The sequence below is a fragment of the Bombus flavifrons genome, chromosome 18 (assembly GCF_040668555.2).
Source record: "Bombus flavifrons isolate JBK064 chromosome 18, iyBomFlav1_principal, whole genome shotgun sequence".
In the NCBI taxonomy this organism is placed as follows: domain Eukaryota; kingdom Metazoa; phylum Arthropoda; class Insecta; order Hymenoptera; family Apidae; genus Bombus; species Bombus flavifrons.
In genome coordinates, this window is record NC_138459.1 from 4,210,765 (window position 1) to 4,235,785 (window position 25,021).

Consider the following 25,021-nt stretch of genomic DNA (forward strand, 5'->3'; position numbering starts at 1 on the left):
ATAATTATATATCTCAAGATTATAAAATAACAATATTTTATATAAATTATTATATTGAAATATTTGATTATAAATTATGAATTTCTTTTCAATTCAAGCCTTAAGTATATATATATTTAAATTTAAATGTATATACTTAGATTTTTAAATATATATATTATAATTATATACCATACATATACCAAAATCCATTTTTTTTTTTAAATTGCCATTTTTTTTCATTTTTCTTTTTAATTTAATCTTTTATTTCACGTTCAAAAAGTATTTGTTATTATTTAATTAATTTACTTATTTAACTCAATCAAACAATACTCTATTTTCTTTTTAATTTAATCTTTTATTTCACGTTCAAAAAGTACTTGTTATTATTTAATTAATCTACTTATTTAACTCAATCAAACAATACTCTATTTTCTTTTTAATTTAATCTTTTATTTCACGTTCAAAAAGTATTTGTTATTATTTAATTAATCTACTTATTTAACTCAATCAAACAATACTCTACTTTCTTTTTAATTTAATCTTTTATTTCACGTTCAAAAAGTATTTGTTATTATTTAATTAATTTACTTATTTAACTCAATCAAACAATACTCTACTTTCTTTTTAATTTAATCTTTTATTTCACGTTCAAAAAGTATTTGTTATTATTTAATTAATCTATTTATTTAACTCAGTCAAACAATACTCTACTTTCTTTTTAATTTAATCTTTTATTTCACGTTCAAAAAGTACTTGTTATTATTTAATTAATCTACTTATTTAACTCAATCAAACAATACTCTACGCATACAAGCGTTTCACAGAAGATTATCTATCATCAGTAGACGTACAAAATTGCAAAGATGCATGAAAATGACTGAATTACTCAACACTTTTCTTTTAACCGACTGCAATACTGAAAGCTTTCGAGATTCCTAGGCGCATTCCTAGTGCAGTAAATTCCAAAGTTATATTTTCGCCCGTAGTCCATGCAGAATACCAAGGACGTTTGTGGCTCGGTGAGAGCGTATAAGGCAGAGCACGTAGAGAGCACGGAACATTGAAAGGCAAGGACAGTGACATGAGTATCGGTGGCGTGGCGAGCCATACGTTATTCCACGAATGCATAAAGAGGCCTAAACGCTCTTATTATCGAAAAAGCATGGGGGATAGCCGCGCACTGCGAACGCAAGATAATGCATTCGGAGGTTGTCTGTAGCTTCGAGTCGCGTGTTTCCAACGATCGAACCGTTGCCTGATGGATGGAGACGCGTATCCACTGTACACCATTCTTCCTCAATCCCGTTCCATCGTGTTCGTCGTTGCCTCATCGTCTCCCCTCTACGCACACACAGATGTGCCACGCGGGTCCATCTTCCAGGCGTCCCGTTTCTCTTCTTTCAGTGCCTCTCGTAGCACAAAAGTGACCCCTCGGCCGCAGGACAGTTTGTTGCGCGCGCGTCAATTCGATCCCCTGCGTCCACGCACTCGAAGATGGCTAACGTGTTGTTGTGGATTTCATGGGTCCTGAGTGACCCACTGAAAGCACACCGTCTAATTTTGGATCAGCTATGATTTATCGTGCTCTGTTCCCAAGGACTGCACAAGGATTACGGGGATCAGAAACGCGCTTACGAGCGATCGTACGATAATTCGAAACGAATTGCGGTCGTCGACGAATCGACGATCGCTAGGTTCTTGCTCCTCGACTATTTTCAAGAATCGTAAATTTCATGAAATTGTGCATCACATCCAGCTCGGTAGCCAACTATTTTCCCTTGAAAATGTTAGGCCAATTTAAGGCTCGCTAAGGGCATCGTGTGCATCTATCTTCTGATGGTTCCAATTTTCGAAATTTTGTTCACCACTAACCTAACCCCAAAAAATGTGTAGAATGAGCAAATTAAGAACGACAGGGTTCGATAGTAAATAAAGTTTCTTCTGCAAATTATACAGTCGCTGTCTCGTGTCCCGGAGGAGCTGCGAACGGTTCAAGGTCATCGAGCATTCCAGGCACGTACGTCAATATTCCGTCGGTCCGCGAGCTCGCATAAAAGAGACGAAAGAAGGAGAGCCAAGTGCGACTTTCGTTGCCTGTCAACGGCTACAAAGTGCAGAAACGGTGGGGGTTGGCGTCAGCAACGACGAGAGGCGTTAATTGAATTTGGGTTCGTGTGGATTATTGTGAAGCGTTTAAAGCGGCCAGAAACAAACCTATTTGCGTCGGGGAGCTTTCTCGTGGAAGATAACAAATGATCCACGAGGCGGCCGGCTCGCAAACTTCGGCATAAAAGCTTCACCGGCAGAGAGAACCCGTCGTTCTCCCTCTCTTTCTCTCCCTGTTCGTCGAGGGATCGGGCATCGTTTCCTTCTTCAACCCCCTTTGCGCTGTTCTTTCGTTCGTTTTACCCGCGTCGCCCCCCCCCCCTCCCTTTCACCGACACGCTCTTCTCTCAGGGAAACCTCTCGCCGTGCCACGCGGATTGAAAAGCAATAGTTTTTCAATCTATTTATAACTGTCCGCTTCACACGGCCAACGCGGAACCAGAATGATCTAATTTGATTAGACCGCTTCTTCGTTGCGTTCTCTCCTTTTCTTTCAAAGGTAAAGAGCGATATTAGATTGTACAGACAGTGGATGTTGAAAAGTATTTGACCTCGAAACATGTCGCTGTTATATAACGTGAGTTGAGGAGATAGCGTAGATTTATTGTAATACAACAGGATTATGGGTTATGGGTTACGGGTCTGTGATGTTCGTTAGATGTACGAAGAGAACAGCAAAGACTAAGATCAAATTTCCCTGACAGAGTCGCAGCGCCACCTATTGAACTCTGTAGGGTGGACAGAATGTCTTGGAAAAAGTTAATACACGTGAACGCGTTTAGGGCTGTGTTACGTGAAAGCGACGATGGCTTTAATTATAGAAGCGTCCACGAGATGTCACAACTTTCACGGAGGCCAGCCATTAACAGCTCAAAACAATGATACAGATCGGATCACAATATCGTCAGTCGTCGTTCAGCCCACACTTTGCCGCTGTCTGACCAACCCATTCCACCCACGTGATCCACGTAGCTCGACAATCCGAAAAATGGATGAGCTCGTAACGTCCAAAGTGTCTCTCTTTGCTCGCCTACTGTTCTCTCAAGTCGTTTCGTCGATTCAGAAGAAGCTCGTCATGGCTCATAAATATAGAGCTTTGAAAATGATTGCTTGGCCGGAATGTTCGCGGGACGAGTGATGATTCGAACGTGTACGTTGTTTATCAGTGGAAATAGATCCGGCTTTGCAACGCGGATTTAACACGGTCGACAGATCCTAGAGCTGTGCTGTCGGACGTACGGTAACAGGTGGATCGCGTAACGACCAGAGCGGATGGAGGCGAGCGTCGAGCAGGACACGGCGTTTTCCTCGTCGCGGAATGTCGACAGGTCATTGATTTTGCGATCTTTGGCTGGCGATCGGCCGCCAGCTGCGAAAGCACCGAAAGGTCACAAATCAACCGGGATAGGGTCTGAATGACGCAAAACACGCCTAGATAAATTTAAATCGCGCGCACCGACCCGGGCCGGGTCTAGCGTTTTCGCGATACCTCCGTTGCGATGGTCGCGACTGGCTAAGAGCCAGTCGTCGATGTGGTCCGACCTGATCCCTATCGTCCACGAGGTAACTGACTCCATGCGAGGAACCCTTTGCTCGAATAGTTCTTGCGCTAGGAAATATGAGGTTTCTTGGAAACAACGTGATCTCCATTACAGAGATTGGTTATGCAATTGGGGGAAGCTTCAAAAGAACAGTTCTTCGCAGGATGAAGCTTTGCGTTAACGTGGAACCACGGTGGTACAATTACGTGTATAGTTTATTAATCTTGATTATGATCAGCTTATTGAGATATTGTTCTTGAGAAATTGTTCCTGAACTTGGTTATGTGAGGTAGAAGTTGAAGAATTATTAGAAGATTATGATCATGTTCTTCGGTAATTTCGCTGATGATTTTCTTCTTCTGGTTGTTTGAAGTTGTTTCTGAACTGGATCGTCTGAACTGAAGGATTAAACAACAAGATGTTGGAAGTTCGAGAAAAGTTGAAGAACTGTTAAAAGATTAGGATCATGTTCTTCGGTAATTTCTCTTATGATTTTCTTCTTCTGGTTGTTTGAAGTTGTTTCTGAACTAGATCGTGTAAACTGAAGGATTAAACAACGAGATGTTGGAAGCTCGAGAAAAGTTGAAGAACTGTTAAAGGATTAGGATCATGTTCTTCGGTAATTTCTCTTATGATTTTATTCTTCAGTCTGAAGTTGTTTTTGAACTGCATCATGTGAACTACAAGATTAAACAACGAGATATTGGAAGCTCGAGAAGAGTTGAAGAACTGTTAAAAGATTAGGATCATGTTCTTCGGTAATTTCTCTTATGATTTTCTTCTTCTGGTTGTTTGAAGTTGTTTCTGAACTGGATCATATGAACTAGAAGATTAAACAACGAGATGTTGGAAGCTCGAGTAAAGTTGAAAAACTGTGTAGAGATTAGAATGTTCTTCGGTAATTTCTCTTATGATTTTATTCTTCAGTCTGAAGTTGTTTTTGAACTGCATCATGTGAACTACAAGATTAAACAACGAGATGTTGGAAGTTCGAGAAGAGTTGAAAAACTGTGAAAAGATTATGATTATGTTCTTCGATAATTTCGCTTATGATTTTCTTCTTCAGGTTGTTTGAAGTTGTTTCTGAACTTTATCATGTGAACTACAAGATTAAACAACGAGACATTGGAAGCTCGAGAAAAGTTGGAAAACTGTTAAAAGATTATGATTATGTTCTTCGGTAATTTCGCTTATGATTTTCTTCTTCAGGTTGTTTCAAGTTGTTTCTGAATTTTATCATGTGAACTACAAGATTAAACAACGAGATATTGGAAGCTCGAGAAAAGTTGAAAAACTGTTAAAAGATTATGATTATGTTCTTCGGTAATTTCTCTTATGATTTTATTCTTCAGTCTGAAGTTGTTTTTGAACTGCATCATGTGAACTACAAGATTAAACAACGAGATATTGGAAGCTCGAGAAAAGTTGAAAAACTGTGAAAAGATTAGAATGTTCTTCGGTAATTTCTCTTATGATTTTCTTCTTCTGGTTGTTTGAAGTTGTTTCTGAACTAGATCGTGTGAACTGAAGGATTGAACAACGAGATATTAGAAGCTCGAGAAAACATCAGTTCTCTGTTTTGCAATATTTTCATTAGCCACGAACGGCGGTTCGAGGTTGGCTCGAAGACATCAGACACGTGCTGCAAGAAACGAACACCAGCGGAGGGTTAGCTTTTTTCACAAGTTAGTCATAGTCTACCATCTGTTCCATTTCCCTCCATGCACGTTTTGTAATTATCAATTACACAATGATTTCTTTATCGATCACGATGTCGGCCATACTTTCATAATGAAATATTCCCGACGTATGATCTCTTCGGGACTTTCGTTTCTCAGCTAAGAACTGTCTTAAAAGCGCCACGAGAGAAAAGTAAATACTGCATGGTTGAGAAACGGGAAATCGGATTTCGACTAAAAATACCACGCTTTCCTTCTTCTAAGATTTCCACGTATACTAAATGGAAAATAGAAATTCCTGTTTTGAAACCTGGCAAGAGAACGGACCAAAAGGGAAATAAAAAACAAAACGAGAAATAAAAGACACGCGAAACAGTTAGCCCAGTATCCAAGAGTCGAAACAACGACAACTTTTTAAGAGGCATTATCTCGTTGACTCGGCCCTGAGATCTTGAGGCCGTGGACCACCTAGGCTTGAAAGATGCAATCGTAATTGCATAATAGGCACGATAAACTGGCCGGGTTATTTATGAACCTACACTCTTCTTTTGTCGGCCGTGTCAATGGGGAGCTGGGATTTGAACGGTGCTGGATGTGTTTCAGTGGATCGGGCCACGATGTCGGGCCCGAGTAGATTTTAGATTTACATCGTCTTTGTCGTCGTGCCACGCGGTACTTCAGTCTCTTCTTCTTTTTCTTCCTCTTCTTCCTCTTCTCTTTCTCGTTCGGTTAATCTCTTCGGTCGAGGATTGATGATTTATAATTTCTCCGGACTCAGATTCCTGTTCGTAGTTATAAATACTTGTTGTTCTGGCGTTCGCCGCGTTGAGGCCTGATTTTCCTTGATAAACAACCGTTGCTCTGTCCGATCGCTCTTATCGACCATTCGAAACGCTGCTTTAGGGAATATTTGCAAACCTAACCTCAATATTTGATATACAGCGCAGGTTATAAACGTTAGGAAAATATGACGCGAATGAAATAATAGATTTATAATAAAATAGCTAGGAAATAAATGAATAAATATTCCAATGTTTATAACTTACAGTGTATTTCGATTAGTTTCTTTTCTTCTTTCTGCGAATTCTTCTTTAAAAAAGGGCGCCATATTGGAACTCACGTGATCCATCGTATGATTATTTTTAAATATAAATAGCTACATTTAGCTACAGCTAAATTTTCCTTAAACACATAGAAGTGCTCAGTTTACTCAGGAGTCGCGATCATCGCAAATCATACTGTTACTTCGATCGGCTACATGTTGCTCTCCGCATTTCCATCGTTATCGCTATCATCGTTGTTAGCCACGTCAGTTCCCATCATGCAACGTACACTCTATAGAGTTCTTCGCTTTGCAACGGCCATTTTGAGAAAATAAAAGCGATCGCAGCGCGACGTTTGCACCTTATCACTCGCGCCTTCTTCGAAGTTCTAATTTTTTTTTTTTTTTCTCTCTCTCCTTTACAACGAAAGTTGATTCTCTGGCCGAAGGCCGAATTCCACGACGTTCTTTCCGTACATTCCACACCGAGGTTTTCGTTTAATGAAATGCAAAGCATCTCTTGCATCGCGTAGCTCAACGAGCGCTGGATTTTTTGTCTACGTTTTCGGAATGCGCAGCATTCGCGGTCGCGCTTTCACAGAGAATGTTCGTGCGTCAAGAATGGTCGTTTTGCATGTTAACCATAAGACCTGCTTTGTTACTTTGAGCTCTATTTATATAAAATGCAGCGTTGCACATGGCTACATGTTTGCATCGCTAATTTCTCCACCAATGGAAAGTTAATAAAAAGTGACTACGTATATGAATAATATACATTCAATAAAAAAATTAACGGATTATAGAACGATGTCAAATTGATGCAATCGTCGAAGATTTTTTCGAACAATACGATTATATTTCATAAGTGTTAAGAATAATCCAAGTGAAGAAACCATTCTGGCCTATTAATACAATTTATAATTAACTGTTTAAATATTCTTGTGATTTCTGCCAATTGTATACTTGCACCAAATATCTCGTACAGGGGTTAGATAAAATAATGGAGACACCCCTTATATGTCATATACATAGGCATATAAGAGATATTCCCATTATTTTATCATATATGTGTACGTATAACACATAAAACATATAAAAAGTGTCTTCATTATCTTGTTCAACTTCTACATATGTTTACAGATTTGTTCCAAACTTTACTAAAGATAGCCAGGTCTCATTACAGTACTATTGGGTTGGCAACTAAGTGGTTGCGGATTTTATCAATGCCACCTAATGACAAAATCCGCAGTCACTTAGTTGCCAACCCAATACAATACATTTTCGACTTTCGCACGAGAAATCGTCCACGATTTTCGATACACGCTGTAGTTTTCGAATCGACAACTATTTCCATTTGCTCTTCTAACTCGTTTTCATAATTGTCTTTTCCTATCGTTCTAAAAACGCGTAATTGCAACGGGACAGATAAAGAGAGCGTGGGAGAAATAATCGTACTTTTAGGTTGGCATCTAAGTGATTGCAGATTTTGTCATTAGTTGGTAATAACAAAATCTGCAATCACTTAGTTACCAACCCAATACAATACATTTTCGACTTTCGCACGAGAAATCGTCCACGATTTTCGATACACGCTGTAGTTTTCGAATCTATTTGCTCTTGTAACTCGTTCTCATAATTGTTTTCTCCTATCGTTCTAGAAACGCATAATTGTAACGAGATAGATAAAGAGGGCGTGGGAGAAATAATCGTACTATTAGGTTGCGCTATTGTGAACACTCAAAACATTAATAATTTTAAACATAACATCTTAGGTAAACATTTTACCTAATGAGGTTGTTCATTATAAGTGTTAATTTAATAAAGAGACGAGTGAAAAAATTGTAATAGTCAGTGTGTGCACGCTCAATGCTACTGTTCAACTCTACGCTCGCTATTCGACTGCATGTCTCGCTCTTCTATTGGGTTGGCAACTAAGATTTTGTCAGTACCACCTAGTGACAAAATCCGCAATCACTTAGTTGTCAACCCATAATATGTAACATAAGTTACGTTTATACATCACAATTTTCTCAAATAATACGAACGATTTTACTTTTTAAGTTAATGTAACTATCGCAATAGTGTAAAAAGCCTTCCATTGGTGTATAAAGCTGGCTATTTGGCCCTCAGACGACGAACACTGAATCAATTTTCACTCGTACGGATATTTCATATTTATTACTTTCTTTTAGGTTGGCAACTAAGTGATTGGAGATTTTGTCAATACCACCTAATGACAAGATCCGCAGTCACTTAGTTGCCAACTCAATAATACAATTTCAAACGAAAAAATCACGACGGATCAGATCCGCAGGTTAAAAAGACATTACCCTTTAGTTTTAAGCATTAGTTTCAATTCAAAAACTTATTAAACACGACATAGTACCACGCCATAATAATTTACTTACAACTGTCAATGAGAATTGATTGTAAAATTCTTCCAAATAAAACTTATTCTCATGAGCTGTAGATGTGAATATTATACTGCAGATTAATATCGAAAATTGTAAATTTCACGAACGACAGAAGAGATTGGTCAACGAAACACCGAGGCTCGACTAACAATAAAGCTTCCACTCACACGACCCATAAACTTCTACAGTTTCCAAGCATCGGGTAAACTGATCTGCTCGTTATCATTAGGTCGCCAAACGTCGATGGTTTTATTGCTTTCCTTGGAATTCCACGATCGATCGGTCAGATAGAAACGGACGATAAACCGCCGCTACTCGCTATACCTATCAGATAATCGTTTAGATGCATGTGGCGGCGAGGGTTAACGGTGGTGAGTATTCTAAATATACATTCGTCGAGTCCGCTGTCGACCAGAGAAGCTCTATCATGCTTGCGCGTAGAGCTCGCGACGGTTGTTGGAATGCGACACGCGGCCGTTTCAGATTCTGATGCTGTTCGGCTCGCTTAATCGAGCAATTCTACTTGTGCGGCTCACCAGTTGCTCGCCTCCTCACCGATAGTGCTGCCGCGGCCAACGCGATTAATTGCACGTCCACCGAGATAATCCCGCCTTCCTTTATGCGGATATCTGAATCACGCTGGATGTCCGTACGTTTGATCAAACGACGTTGCTTGGCTTTTCGCAACGATGGACGTGGTACTGATGGCAGTAGGTGATTTACAGTGAATTTTGGTTCGATTTTTTTTTTTTTAAGAATATAATTATAAGGTTTTGAAGATGATACTTTCTAAATGATTTTTTTTGTTCTTCTTAGGACTGATTAGAACTTTTTCACCCTTTTCAACCCTCAACGTTTACGTATCGATTAATTTTATTATTTAACCAGTTAATTGTTTAATCGTTTACAGTTACAGATAATTACCCTGTTAGTGTAAATTTTATATTTGAAATCTGCGAGATGTTGGTATATTTTTAATTTTCCAATATGTTTTCAATATCATGCAAATTTCTTCCTATTGACAATATTGTTTATTATGGCGACAAAATTTTCATTCTTTAACCCTTTGCACTGGGAATTCTATTTCAATTTCCCTAGCAGCAGCTGCCAACGCTTTTAGGTATTTTATTTAAAATTTACTTTAAGCGAATTTTTGTCTTCCTTTATTTATTTAAATTGTCTTATTTTTTAGTTAGAATGCAAGCAATCTGCATGCAGCATGTTTTCTGTAGAATGACACTGATATTCCAGGATTGATAAAATACAGTGGAAAATTGAGATTGTTTAACAGGTTAGAATCTTCATTATCAGAAAATCTATTAGCCCTTTGCACTAGGAATTCTATTTCAATTTCCTTAGCAGCAGCTGCCAATGCTTTTAGGTATTTTATTTAAAATTTACTTTAAGCGAATTTCTTTCTTCCTTTATTTATTTAAATTGTCTTATTTTTTAGTTAAAATGCAAGCAAACTACATGCAGCATGTTTTCTGTAGAATGACTCTGATGTTCCTGGGTTGATAAAATACAGTGGAAAATTGAGATTGTTTAATAGGTTAGAATCTTCATTATCAGAAAATCTGTTAACCCTTTGCACTAGGAATTCTATTTCAATTTCCTTAGCAGCAGCTCCCAACGCTTTTAGGTATTTTGTTTAAAATTTACTTTAAGCGAATTTCTTTCTTCCTTTATTTATTTAAATTGTCTTATTTTTTAGTTAAAATGCAAGCAATCTGCATGCAGCATGTTTTCTGTAGAATGACACTGATATTCCAGGGTTGATAAAATACAGTGGAAAATTGAGATTGTTTAATAGGTTAGAATCTTCATTATCAGAAAATCTATTAGCCCTTTGCACTGGGAATTCTATTTCAATTTCCTTAGCAGCAGCTCCCAACGCTTTTAGGTATTTTATTTAAAATTTACTTTAAGCGAATTTTTGTCTTCCTTTATTTATTTATATTATCTTATTTTTTAGTTAAAATGCAAGCAATCTGCATGCAGCATGTTTTCTGTAGAATGACACTGATATTCCAGGGTTGATAAAATACAGTGGAAAATTGAGATTGTTTAATAGGTTAGAATCTTCATTATCAGAAAATCTATTAGCCCTTTGCACTGGGAATTCTATTTCAATTTCCTTAGCAGCAGCTCCCAACGCTTTTAGGTATTTTATTTAAAATTTACTTTAAGCGAATTTTTGTCTTCCTTTATTTATTTATATTATCTTATTTTTTAGTTAAAATGCAAGCAATCTGCATGCAGCATGTTTTCTGTAGAATGACACTGATATTCCAGGGTTGATAAAATACAGTGGAAAATTGAGATTGTTTAATAGGTTAGAATCTTCATTATCAGAAATTCTATTAACCCTTTGCACTGGGAATTCTATTTCAATTTCCTTAGCAGCAGCTGCCAACGCTTTTAGGTATTTTATTTAAAATTTACTTTAAGTGAATTTTTGTCTTCCTTTATTTATTTAAATTGTCTTATTTTTTAGTTAGAATGCAAGCAATCTGCATGCAGCATGTTTTCTGTAGAATGACACTGATATTCCAGGGTTGATAAAATACAGTGGAAAATTGAGATTGTTTAACAGGTTAGAATCTTCATTATCAGAAAATCTGTTAACCCTTTGCACTGGGAATTCTATTTCAATTTCCCTAGCAGCAGCTCCCAATGCTTTTAGGTATTTTATTTAAAATTTACTTTAAGTGAATTTTTGTCTTCCTTTATTTATTTATATTATCTTATTTTTTAGTTAAAATGCAAGCAATCTGCATGCAGCATGTTTTCTGTAGAATGACACTGATATTCCAGGGTTGATAAAATACAGTGGAAAATTGAGATTGTTTAATAGGTTAGAATCTTCATTATCAGAAAATCTATTAACCCTTTGCACTAGGAATTCTATTTCAATTTATCTAGTAGCAGCTGCCAACGCTTTTAGGTATTTTATTTAAAATTTACTTTAAGTGAATTTTTGTCTTCCTTTATTTATTTAAATTGTCTTATTTTCTAGTTAAAATGCAAGCAATCTGCATGCAGCATGTTTTCTGTAGAATGACTCTGATGTTCCTGGGTTGATAAAATACAGTGGAAAATTGAGATTGTTTAATAGGTTAGAATCTTCATTATCAGAAAATCTATTAACCCTTTGCACTAGGAATTCTATTTCAATTTCCTTAGCAGCAGCTTCCAACGCTTTTAAGTGTCTTATTTGAAATTTACTTTAATTAAAAAATAAGAGAATTTCAATAAATAAAGGAAGAAAGAAATTCACTTGAATACCACTTTTATTCACACTATTGTATTCTCTAATTTTTAAGCGTATGATATATCTTGAAACAATTTCCAGGATGCAATCCTGCTTTTCACAAAAAAGCTGGGACTGAAAGAATGTCGAGTGAGACCTGACAAAGGAGCTGCTGAGATAAGAACTGTCTATGGACATATCAGTGCAAAAGGTTAAGGGTTACTTAATGATTCCCTTAATTGATAGTGCCATCCACGATAGCCTTAAACCAACCTAACCTCTATTACTGCACACTAAAAATCAGCTGTTTAAACAATCCTCATCCATGGAGGATCTTGTTTATACGTGGAACTGGCGATGCCACCCCCGATCACGCTGTCACGAGAGACACAGAAAGGACAGCAGAACCGAAGGAGAACGGGATCTGGCGAGGTTATCCCGGTCACGCGTTAGTCAGGCTGAACCAGCCGATCTGTCAGTCAGTCCGGTCAGGAACAGTCCCGATGCTGGCAGCCGGTGACATGTTCGGTACACAGGCTCGGCTCAGTGCGAATACACGCGCCGCGAGGCCCGTTCTATTAAGAGCGAGCCACGAAAACGCTAGACGACACGAGGTGACACCGAGATGCCTGACACGACACGAGCCTGCGCTTAGCGCGCAGTCTTTCATTCTACACCACACCGGTTGCCTTGGTGTCTTAACAGCACCGACAGCTATGCGACTCGTTGACCCTGTCGTTATTTCGCTCTTCTCCCCTATGGCCACGTCAAACATTTTTACGCAGTGAGACTCCCTCGGTGACGCTCGATGGAGCAAACTCCCGATTTTCTTCGGGAATTATTATTAGGCTAGACGCTGCCTCTTGCTTTTCCAGAGAGTAAATCTTTCAGAGTTTGTAGACAGTTTGGTGGGTTGGAACGGTGGTATTTTTTTATTTTCCAAGAAGTTTCAATCAAGTTTGATTCATTGATATATTTGTGTGTCTTCTTGTGTGTATCTTCCAACAAGTTTCAATCAAGTTTGATTCATTGATATATTTGTGTGCTGTTGTTAGGATTGTGGGAAATTTCAAGCTGTAAAAATACATAATGTAAGAACATATTGTAATAAGACGTCTAAAATGTAGCACTTTGAGTTATAATAATTCTCCAGGTTCTATTTTTTATTTATATTCGTAGAAATATGAATCTTCAGTTTAGTTAATTTCATCTAACTAGCAATGATCTAGTCTTTGCTAGATTGTATTTTAATTGTATTTTATTTTCATATATTCTCCCTCTTAATTGAAGAATCTAAGAAATTTAAAAAAGGAACATAAAAACATGTTCGTTTGTAACGCTTGATATTTGCTATCAATGTGGTATTATGCTAACAGCTGCAATTCCTATAATTACCAACGCCCATTGCAAATTGGTGAGGATTACGATCCTCTTCTTGCACGACCACGTTTCATCGCTGCTTCCTCCCCTTTTCTTTTGTTTATACTGAGCTATCCGGACGTCTAGCGTAACACAAAAGCGAACGCTTGCAGCTGCTGCGAGTGGTAAGACACACATCGTTGACGGTCCGTATATTTTGCCATAAAATGCTCGATGAGTAACGATAGGAACGATACAAACATAATTAAAGTTGTACAACTATCCCCTATCCTTAATTTTATTGAGGAAGGGAAAAAGATGCATATGATACTTTATTTGAATTTCAATAAAACTGAAAAAACCATTAATTAATATGTAGCGGCATTTGACACCAACTAGTGTCGAACGACGACTGCGCAGTGGTTATCGCCTTAGGGTTACGAACGTTAAGATACAAAAATGAGACAAAAAGCAGCAGTACCCAGCGGCGACATCTACACCAGCAGCAGAACCTATCTCAACAACTACTAACTAACACTTACAGCTCAAATATTTAACACATAGGATCTGACCAGAAGCACACTTTCGTTCGGAAGAAAGAAAGAAAGGAAGAAGGGAAAAGAAAGAAAGAAAGAAAGAGAATTTTAATAATACAGCACGAATGCAAAGAAGTAAAACGCTTAATGCACTATTCAGAGCGAAAGCAATTGCAGAGAAAGATTGATTGCCAGTAGTTAGCGGAGATTTTTTCGCCGATTCATTCGCGTTCGAGAGATCCGATCTGGCCTCCATTAATAGTAACACGCTCTCGTAACAAACGCTTAATAAAACGTTGTTCCACGGCGATTCGCGCCAGCCAGTTTTTCTCTAATTACCGTGATACCTTGCTCACCTAGAAGGAAAAGAAAAACAACAGGCACGCGTGTCGTTAATTGCTTGCCGCCTTTCCGTTCGTTGAACTGATCGCGATTCTTCGTCCGCCCAGCGAACAGATTTATTCTTTCGCTACGGAAACCCGATCAGAGATGTCGTGTCTTACGCCCACACCCGTTCAATTATCGTCGTGTGATCCAGCGACCAGCTTAATTTCGCCGGTTATTTTCGGTGTTCGAGATAATGTTACGAGGAAAAGCTAGTCTCGTGCTCGCCTTCTTTGTCTTGCTTGTCGTGGAATAAAATGATTTACGTGTTTACGTTCGCGTGGACCAAGTGTCTTTCGAGGACCGACAGTCAGCTATATATGACAAATGGAGCAAGATTTCGAATAGTAAATGCACGTTTTACACAACTCGTATATAGAATTTGAATCGGAATGGAAGATTGCTGTACTATATACAGCTGTCTGAGGTAAATCAAAGAGCGATAAAAGCTGATCTATACGGTTGAGAATTTTGGATCTTAATTGCCGAAATAATGGTATAGGAACACTAAATTTACACTTAGAATTTATATTACAATAGTTATATATTTATTTGATAAACGATTTCAAAGATATTCATCGATACACACTTGCACGCGTCTCTGCACTTTCTTCCATATCCGACTGTTAACTGACTGAACAGTTTACATTCCTTTGTTTTGGAGATGCATACATATACTTCCACACACTGATATTCACATACAAGTATTAATACTACGCAGCTAACCTAGTCTAGCACATAAAATTATACATATCTCAATATATACAGCGAATGGGAGGAAGTTTCAAAGAATAAATAGAAATTTACAATTTATCGCATAAATGTCGAGGAAAATATTAGGTTGGTATGATCACTAGTTCCTACATGCAAAGTTGGCATGACTTCTAACGATGTTCTTTTGTTTTGGCGTTCGCCACGTGTTAATTATCTCAGTGTATCCGGTGCGTTCATATGGCTGTACATGATGGTGAAATACAGAATATAAAGACTGAATCTGTGCGAATCAATTAAATATCGAACTCCAAAACCTATTTAATAACAATAAAATCATCTTTATATCTGTATAGAAATGAAGAAAATCCTCTATCATTCATACACTGGAATTTAAAGAATAACGTGTACATTGCCAATCAGGTGATTCAAATTTGCACATAAAACAGAAGAAATTTTCTTGTTCAAAGCGCGTGAAAGAGCACTAAAAGGACTGAAAAAAAAAATAGATTACTGTCCGGCAGACAATATTACAACAGTTTTGCTTGTTCCAAAAGGAAGGAAGGACGGTCGATCGCGAGTCCGAAACAAACGAAACGAGGCTGGACTTTCACCGGGACCCGCATTCTTCCGTCACACAGGCCGGTGCATCGACGTTGACAAGACGCGGCTAGCGATTAATCATCGCGTCGTGCGGGAAAAGAAAGAAAGTTTTAGCCCCGTGTATTCCAGTCACGGTGGATCGCGCCAGTTCGCCGCCGTATCTTTATCACCGACTGATAATGGATCATTATCCAGCTCTCTTTGTTCCGCCGGTTGAACGAACCCGTGGCCGAATACGAATCCGCGGACGCATTCACGGATTATTCAAAAGGCGGTCCTTACTCTCCCTCTCTTTCTTCTCTCTCTCTCTTTCGGGCTCGTACGCGTGTGCACGCTCGCGTCAGAGTTGTTGCGAGAGGGCTCTGTTGTTGCAAATCCTTGGTCGTGGCATTCTTTCACAGCATTGGCCCGATGCGACGTGGACGAAACGCGCGGACGAGTCATTAATCATCGGTGGCGGAGGATTTAGAAAAAGCATCCGACCGGTGTCCTTCTCGATGACAGAGCCTAGGCACAGCTTGTTCTCTGGCTAATAGTTTGATACGCGTTTATGCCGCACGCGATGAACCGTGATTTTATTATTCGATCGACACAACCACGTTCTTTTTTCCTCGTTGCTTTTCAATCGCGCTTTTTTACCGACGTTTTTATAGACGTTACCGACTGTTTATATTGTCCGATATTGTTTGTTGTGTGGGATATCTAATCTCATTGTATTCTTCAAATTTCGTGGTAAACTAAGAAATCTGTAATATTTTTAGAAACACCAACGCGCGATTAAAAGGTGGAAAATTGTGGATATTGACAGTGATCTTTTCGTGCATTTAAAAAATTGCAAAAAGTAAGAAGATGCGATTGGGTGTAAAATTATTCAGAGAATGCGACAGAGTTAAAGGATACAGTGGATGATATGTCGCGTTCGTTTCATTGTTTAACACAGACAATGTGGTACAAGGCCATGAAGGGAAAGTTCGTATTCATTGAATAGCATTTAACAGCATTGTTAGATTAGGGATTAGAGAGCGCGGAATTTTACTTGTTCAAGGTTATTTCTTTAAGATACATCAGGTAGAGAATTCTTTTCTTGTTATTCATTCGCTTTAATGTTAGAGATCGGATAAGAATATTTTTTGAAATAACATTGAACAATAGATGCTAACATATATTCAACGATTTTATGACATATAGACTGATTTGCAAGTAGATTGATACACCAGAAATAACAACTAATCACTATGCTTGTAACAGATTCTGAATGCGGTGATTATCGGCTTTGGAATCTTCAGCGTCGAATCAACTACTTTCAATTTGCAATCGCTTTCAACGCTACCATCCGATCGGTCCAACTCCACCCCCGCATTTAATTTCCAAATCTCCCGTGCATCGTCACCATCAATAATCTCCGCCCCCGTCTTCTGGCTGTTGCTTCTTACTTCCAAGTCCATCCCGAGTATTTATACTTATCATATTTATTATTCATATTTATTTATTTATTTATTTTTTCTTCACATTTATTCTCCATATATTTCTTTTATTCTGATTAATTGGGAATTGGAATTTTTATGAAATTTATCTAGCAACCATTGGAAGAATATTTCTCTTCTTTAGCTAATCGCCGCCTCCGTTTTCTGGATGTTGCTTCTTCTTACTTCCAAGTCTATCTCGAGTATTTATACCTGGGATGCACGTGGCGATAGACTCCAAACACATGTATTTCTTTTTATTGAACTTTTCAGATTTTATTTCTTCCTCTTATTCTAGAACATTGACATTGCAAGAATTTGTTCTTCATATTTATTCTCCATGCATTCCCATTATTCTGGTTAATTGGGAAAGAGACCAATAATCTATTTTCTAGTTGAATAGTTGAATTTTTGTAAAATTTATGTAGCAACCATTAGAAGAATATTTCTCTTAATAATTTTGAAGCATCACTGAATGACTGAAAAATACATCCATTGTCTATTTGATTTGAACGTTTGCCACTTTGAATATAACCTAAAATTTGATTAAAATATAATTATCAATTTAGACTTGCTAATATTTAAAAACTGTCAAAGCAATTTACCTAATTCCCTGAGCCCTTTTTCCAAAAATTTCTCCAGTTTCTCAATTCTAATTAAAAATTCTGACCAAAAACGTACTCCAAAAACCTCTTCATTTGAATCTGTTCCACTTACATTTTACTCAAACGTATTAAATTCTTACCAATTCTGCTGCCCCCAAACTATTGCCATTTTGTATACAGGGTGATTAATAACTGGTGGTACAAGCGGGAAGGGGGTGGTTCTACGCGAAAAAGAAGTCGAAAATATAGAATAAGAATTTTGTTTTAATTTTTCCATCGAGACAACGATCTACAGTGAGATCCGTTATAACGAGACGCGATAAAGTGCACGCGTACCGAGCGAAAATTCAAAGTCGATTTTCTCGAAAACAAAGCCTCGAACGAAAAATTTTTATTCTATATTTTCGACTTCTTTTTTCACGTAGAATCACCCCCTTTCCGCTTGTACCACCAGTTACCAACCACCCTGTATAATTTAAAATTTGCATATAATTAACAATTTAGACTTGCTAATATTTAAAAACTGTCAAAGCAATTTACCTAATTCCCTGAGCCCTTTTTCCAAAAATTTCTCCAGTTTTTCAATTCTAATTAAAAATTCTGACCAAAAACGTACTCCAAAAACCTCTTCATTTGAATCTGTTCCACTTACATTTTACTCAAACGTATTAAATTCTTACCAATTCTGCTGCCCCCAAACTATTGCCATTTTGTATACAGGGTGATTAATAACTGGTGGTACAAGCGGGAAGGGGGTGGTTCTACGCAAAAAAAGAAGTCGAAAATATAGAATAAGAATTTTGTTTTAATTTTTCCATCGAGACAACGATCTACAGTGAGATCCGTTATAACGAGACGCGATAAAGTGCACGCGTACCGAGCGAAAATTCAAAGTCGATTTTCTCGAAAACAAAGCCTCGAACGAAAAATTTTTATTCTATATTTTCGACTTCTTTTTTCGCCTAGAATCACCCCCTTTCCGCTTGTACCACCAGTTACCAACCACCCTGTATAATTTAAAATTTGCATATAATTAACAATTTAGACTTGCTAATATTTAAAAACTGTCAAAGCAATTTACCTAATACCCTGAGCCCTTTTTCCAAAAATTTCTCCAGTTTCTCAATTCTAATTAAAAATTCTGACCAAAAACGTACTCCAAAAACCTCTTCATTTGAATCTGTTCCACTTACATTTTACTCAAACGTATTAAATTCTTACCAATTCTGCTGCCCTCAAACTATTGCCATTTTATAATACAAACTAACATACCGATGACTGTGGAGTTAACATGGTAACAGTATCGAACTACTCGCGTGAGGATATTTCGAGCGTGCGGATGGCCAAGCGGATTGTCTCCACGCAGCGCCATAGGGCGTATCGACGTCAGCGGGACATGGCTGGCAATTAATCACCGCAAAGGATCCACAGCGAGGATCTACGGGAGGAGCACGCTGAGTGTCCCTCGGTGCCCCGTTCAGCGACGTCGGTACGCGTGCCGGCTTTATAGTTCGCGCGTTCGACTGTCGTATAATAATGAGCCAGCCAGAAAAAGGAATTCCGTTTGGCCGTTACAAAACGGCTAGGTGCGCGCTGGATAAACGATATGCGGGTTCTCTCCAGTCGGGCCACTATTTATTAAAAAGTCAGCTCGACGACGTGCTACATCGGGAGGAAAGTGATAACACGCGGCTCGAAAGGTGCGGTCATTAAGCTTCGCTGGACAGGAGGTGCGTCACTGGAAACCTTCCTCTGGAATCTCCAAAAGCAAGTTGATTTCCTCGCCAACGAGTTTCCACGCGAACAGCATTTATTTCCTGTGAGAATTCTACCCGATGAAAGTCATAGGTTTTGCGAGGTGGTCGGTTTAAAACTTTTGACCTTCGATTTTTAATTAGATTTACAAAAGATCGTAGGAAATTTTTAGACGATGAACATCGAATTGTTGAAACGATTGTTTCACGAAAATTAAGATTTTCTTAGGACACCACGTTTCACGTGCTTTCCCACCGCTTGGAAAGCCTGCCTTTCGCGCACATCACCATGCAATAGCTTAGCTACGTCGCCGTCCCTGAGAGCCGAGCTCTCCCTTGCACGCTGCTATTAATAGCCCGCTCATTATCGCTGTAAATGAGCCGATTCTTTAATATCCGCATTCACATGGATCTACGATGATCGCGAGGGGAACGGGGTTCCAGTTTCGATCCGCTTAGCACCTGCTCGATTCGCTGATCCAAAACCATCGATATAGCGTTTAATAAAAAGAGAACAGGTAGAAATTGCAGCAGCTTGTAAGTGAATTCTATTATCTTGCATCGGTTCTAGTTCTCCTTGGTCACCTTGTAAATCAACCTTATCAGACAGAAATCTAACGACCAGATGTATATTAAACGACAGGAATCGTGAGCAGCAAATTCCATCGATCAGGCTTGCTGAATCGATGAGATTACGCGATCAACGACACATGATTCACCGATTTCATAATGAGAGTATCGAGCGTTATTGTAATTGGGATATTAAAATGTTAGCAGTAAATCGGCGAGTGTAGCCGCGAGCCGCTGATTGCGTGGCTGGAAAAGCAGAAGTAACAGGTTATTGGTATTTAAAGGCGACCTCGAGATTTCTCCTGATGCTCGTTGCCCGAGCTATTCATTACCGAGTCTTTTGCAACGCACAGAGGATAGGTGTAATAGGCGGAGTATCGTAATAACAGCGTTGCAAAATTATTTATGGCTCGGGCGTGCTGAGCAAATAGGTAAAACAGCTGCCAAGTGACCAGTTCGCGATCCGGTAGCCACGGTCCATGTATTAGCCGCGACTCGTTGAAATAATTAACCAAGTCGTGAAGCGTTACACGCGTTCAGCCCAGCTATTATGCATCGTACGCGTTTCATCCTCTTGCCCCTGTCCCTTCTTTCTGCATCGTCCGTGCGTAACGCTTCGATACATTGGATAATCGCGGATCTTGTCGCCTTCTCCTCGACTTGTGTTATGACACATTCCCGATTCGATAGGTCAATTTGATAGAAACATGCCTAGAAGATTGCCTTTAGCTGATAATCCTATGCAACCTGTTTAAGCTAAGTCGATCGAAAGCGGTGTCAGTTGATTGCCGCTCACGGTCGTTCTACCCAATGATCACTGATCGTAGACAACATAATCGAAGCTCAGCCTTGAAAACAGCCTGGAGGACCCTCTTTTATTTAGGAAGATTCTTTTTTATTTAGGAAAATCCTCCAATTTCCATAAAAGAATCCCAACAAACACTAGCTACATATAAGGATCATGTAATAACAGATGGATATATTTGTTTGGCAGGCACGGTGAACGCGAATGGCGAGGTGAAACGACAGAGGACGTCGTACACCAGGTACCAAACGCTGGAGCTGGAGAAGGAGTTCCACTTCAACCGCTACCTGACGAGGCGGCGTCGCATCGAGATCGCGCATGCCCTTTGCCTGACGGAACGTCAAATCAAGATCTGGTTCCAGAATCGGCGGATGAAGTGGAAAAAGGAGCATAAGATGGCGAGCATGAACATTGTTCCGTACCACATGTCGCCGTATGGCCACCCTTACCAGTTCGCGCCCCACCCAGGCCAGTTCGCTCATTTGGCCACATAGGACGAGTTCTCGCCCGCCGAGCTCGGAGCACACGCTGTCCGGTTCCCCGGGATGTACGGCGAGCAGAACTTCTAAAAGGCTTTTTTCCTGTTCTCGGCTCGGTCGCCGTCACCAAAGACTATAGCAAGTCTGGCGTGACCTGGCGGCCCGGGACACTTCACTTCCAGTAGGACACGTGGTGAGACCCGACGAGGTCTGACACAGGCCACCGATGCCTCGACGGATTGTCACTCGTCAAGCAGAATTTCTACTTCTCTCGTTCTTTTTATTCTTATCCCTCTCCTTCTTCTTCCCCCTCCCGGGCTTTCCGTCGTCTTCTCCCATCGTCTTTTTGTTGGTATTCGAGTACTACACGCGTTGCGTTCAGACGAGAAAGGGTTTTAGAGTTTTTATCACGAGCAACCTCGACCTGACGTGTTTAAACTTTAAGAAACGAAACTTCCTGAAATTCATCGTGATTTTACCATATTTTATGGTACCTTTTTCTTACACGATCGATCGGAATTCGACGGTTCGTCGGTCTGTGCCTGTGTCCATCCATAAGATACTCCGTCACAATACAACTATTTGAAGTTGAAGGGAAGCCAAAAATTTTCTGCAAAGCACGCCGTGCGCCCGATTAAATGGACTGGACGCGCTCCGAGGGGCTCTCGCCGCGGCTGGATTACAAACGTACCGATGCTGAACGCGGACGAGGAGCCACCTCAGCGGGTGAGATAAAACCGCATCAGTAGTTTTTAAGGCTTAGAAATTAGCAGTCTAAGAAATTAATTAATTGAGCGACTAATTAATTAATTATCTTGTCTGGCTGCGCACTGTTCCGCACCTCTGGATCTATCCAAACCCTCCTCCTCCCCACCCCTTGGCCCCCGTATCCAACCTATGCACATCGTTCCCTATATTCCGAATACGAAGGAGAAACTAAAAAAGAAAAAGAAAGAAAAACAGAGGATGCGCTGATGTACTTACTTAACTTCTTGTTTCTTCTTCCACTTCCTCTCTTCTCTTTCTGTTCTTTCGCTCGTTCTCGAAGTCTATCTCTCTGCGAGGGCGCGTTCGTCGATGGAGATTCGCGAACCACGCAGTCTCCATCGGCGTACCGCGCAGTTTCTATGTGCACGTTAAAGTCTCTACTTCATAGTACGTAAGGTGCCTATTAATACTCGAGCCTATTCTCTGCCGTTTTTCGATAGAGGCTGCTGACAATTTTCAAGGTCGACGCGAAATAAGTCGCCAAATCGATGCGACAAAGCGCGTGTTAACTTTATAGCGAGTAAGAACAGCCGATAGTTAAGAACAAGCTGTTGTATCGCGCCTTGTACCGCAGTTCGTTAAGCCAAATCGATCAGAAAAGTATCACTGCTTTCCTCTTCAATTTACAACATGCTAAATGTACACATCTAATACACCAAGTCACTTGTTTCACACGATATTCCATGTTCCTCTTATTTTTCTCTTTTCTGCCGTGTTTTTTAAATATATGTTTCTTTATTTCCTATGTCTTCATCGAACATAACCAAGTTGTCGAAGGTAACGCTTGATGGGTTTTGAATTTTCGATAGAATATTAAGAAGAAATCGGTGAGCAGCCGGATATACAGCAAGCTCTCTGTAAATACCGCGGTCCGTGTTTTTCTATGGCAGCTAACGATCGTCGTTTCAGAACGAATTACGATATGAACTGTTCTTTTTTACGACGATAACTTTAGGCGTAGTACGCGTGCGATTCAACCAGAGCAACACAATTGAACCGTATGAAGTCGAGTCTCGTTGCACTCGCAGAATTCTCGCGTCGCGTCGTTGTTTATAATAGTTGCAAATGTTCGGTGCATTATACATACGATACAATATTGTTGGAAATTGTACAAGGATTAAAGAATGTACTTTTCGTCTAGAGGTAACAGAGATTTCCAAATCAGCTGTTCACACGTACATATGTGAGATAAACACATCCGCGTCCGCGCATGCGTTTGCCGTTTGCCTGCGCGGTCGCAACTGCGCATAGCGACGCGACGCCGCCTGCAATACGAGCGAATGAAGCGGAGTTTGTACAGCAAAACGGACGAACCGACAAAAAACGAGCAATTGTCCTTTAAGGAAGAGAGTGAAAAGAAAGAGGAAGTGGAATAGAAAGATTCCTCTACTTAATCGAACAAAACGGCAGGTGTATAAATGAATTTAGATAATGTGTTCGCGGTCGTGGTGCGCGCACGTTCGTGCGCTCGCGTTAATTGGTTTATCTTGTGATACGAAGACATGGAAAAAAGAAAAGCTATAATTAAACGAGGAAAAAAATAAGATAAACAGCTAGCAGTCGCTCCGTGCTTAGTAAGATGTCGTGAACTGCGTAACTTTATGCGAAGCAAATTCGGAAGAATACAGGGATCTAAAAAAGTATATATTATCGATATTTAGAGAGAGAGAGAGAGAGAAAGAGAGTGAGTGAGAGAGAGAGAGCGAGAGAGAAAAAGATTAGAAATGTAAGGTGAAAACGAACAAGGCGGAAAGAGAGATGTAAGTGTAGGCTATAATGTTGAATTGTACATAGCTATTGAATATATGGCAACACAATATTGAACGACGTTATTATCGTACGAGGCGTTAACGAACGAGCCGATTCCTCCAGTTCTTTTGCAGTCGATAAGCGACAAAAAATGATGTATCCGTGCTTCGTGGAACGTAATTGTTTGTGATATCTGGCACAGATGCAGGATACAAGTTGTTCGAAGAACGAATCGAAGCATATTTCCTATGTTGCAGAATCTTTCGTTATCGCCTGGTACTTTATATAGGGATATTTAAAGAAAAAGATAGTGAGGATTATAATAGTAATTATTATTATTATTATTATTAATATTATTACAATTATTGAAATTATTGACATTATTGCTATTATTCTATTGAGAGTGAGCCTGTTGCTAATGACTTGGTCCAGTGTTAATATTGTATTTTATTTGTTTCGTTATTATTATTATTATTATTATTTTTTTTTTTTTTTTTTTTTGTTGTTCACGCCGCGTGTCGTACACAACACGTTCCGTACCTATGAATGCAGAGTTCGGTTTTTCGCGCTCTTTAAGGGAAAAGAATCCGTCGTGAATGGGAGACGCGGAACGCGTGTCTTTTCGACGTTCGTCGTTTTACTTTCTTCAAGTCGACCGCGTCGTTCGGTAAACACGCGTCGCCGACTCCGTAGAAATCGAGGATGAAAAGAAACAGTGGTCAACGAAGCGAATAAGAAGAAGAAGAAGAAGAAGCCTATTTACTCGTCAGGTGCGAAGGATGCGTTCTCCACTTTAAATTAAGCTCAAGTATTACGTTCGTGTAGCGTCAACTCAAATGTTACTTCATTCCATGTAATATACGTAATAGTCTAACTAAAAATACCTACTTAATACATCTACGTAACCTAGAGCACCGTACGTGTAAGGTCGCATAATTATATAATTTAAATTGTAATTATTAAATGATATGACGTACAGAAACATACGATCGTTATTCACTACCTGACAATTCCGATACATTAAATTCATCAAACTACTAATTATGGCTTCTAAAAGCCATCATAACCTATAATTACAGAAGCAAGAAATCGTTCAAGGTCCAATAATTTCGGCCATATTTGCTCGTAAACTGTACACATTTTGGTTAACGAAAAATATTAAGATCACTTAAGGAAAAAACTACTTTCCCTCCGAGTGCAACAATAATTGTTGCGCAT

At 39.2% G+C, this 25,021-nt stretch overlaps 1 protein-coding gene across 1 annotated transcript in view; it reads left to right on the forward strand.

The window, feature by feature from the left end:
- The window catches only part of LOC138189025 (homeotic protein Sex combs reduced), a 51,726-nt gene extending 26,948 nt beyond the window's left edge, over window positions 1–24,778 (forward strand). Inside the window, exon 2 of the mRNA XM_069131195.1 lies at window positions 20,997–24,778. Within this exon, the coding sequence (XP_068987296.1) occupies window positions 20,997–21,301 (305 nt within the window). The 3' untranslated portion in view covers window positions 21,302–24,778. The remainder of the gene's footprint in view (window positions 1–20,996) is intronic.
- The last annotated feature ends 243 nt before the right edge of the window (window positions 24,779–25,021 follow it).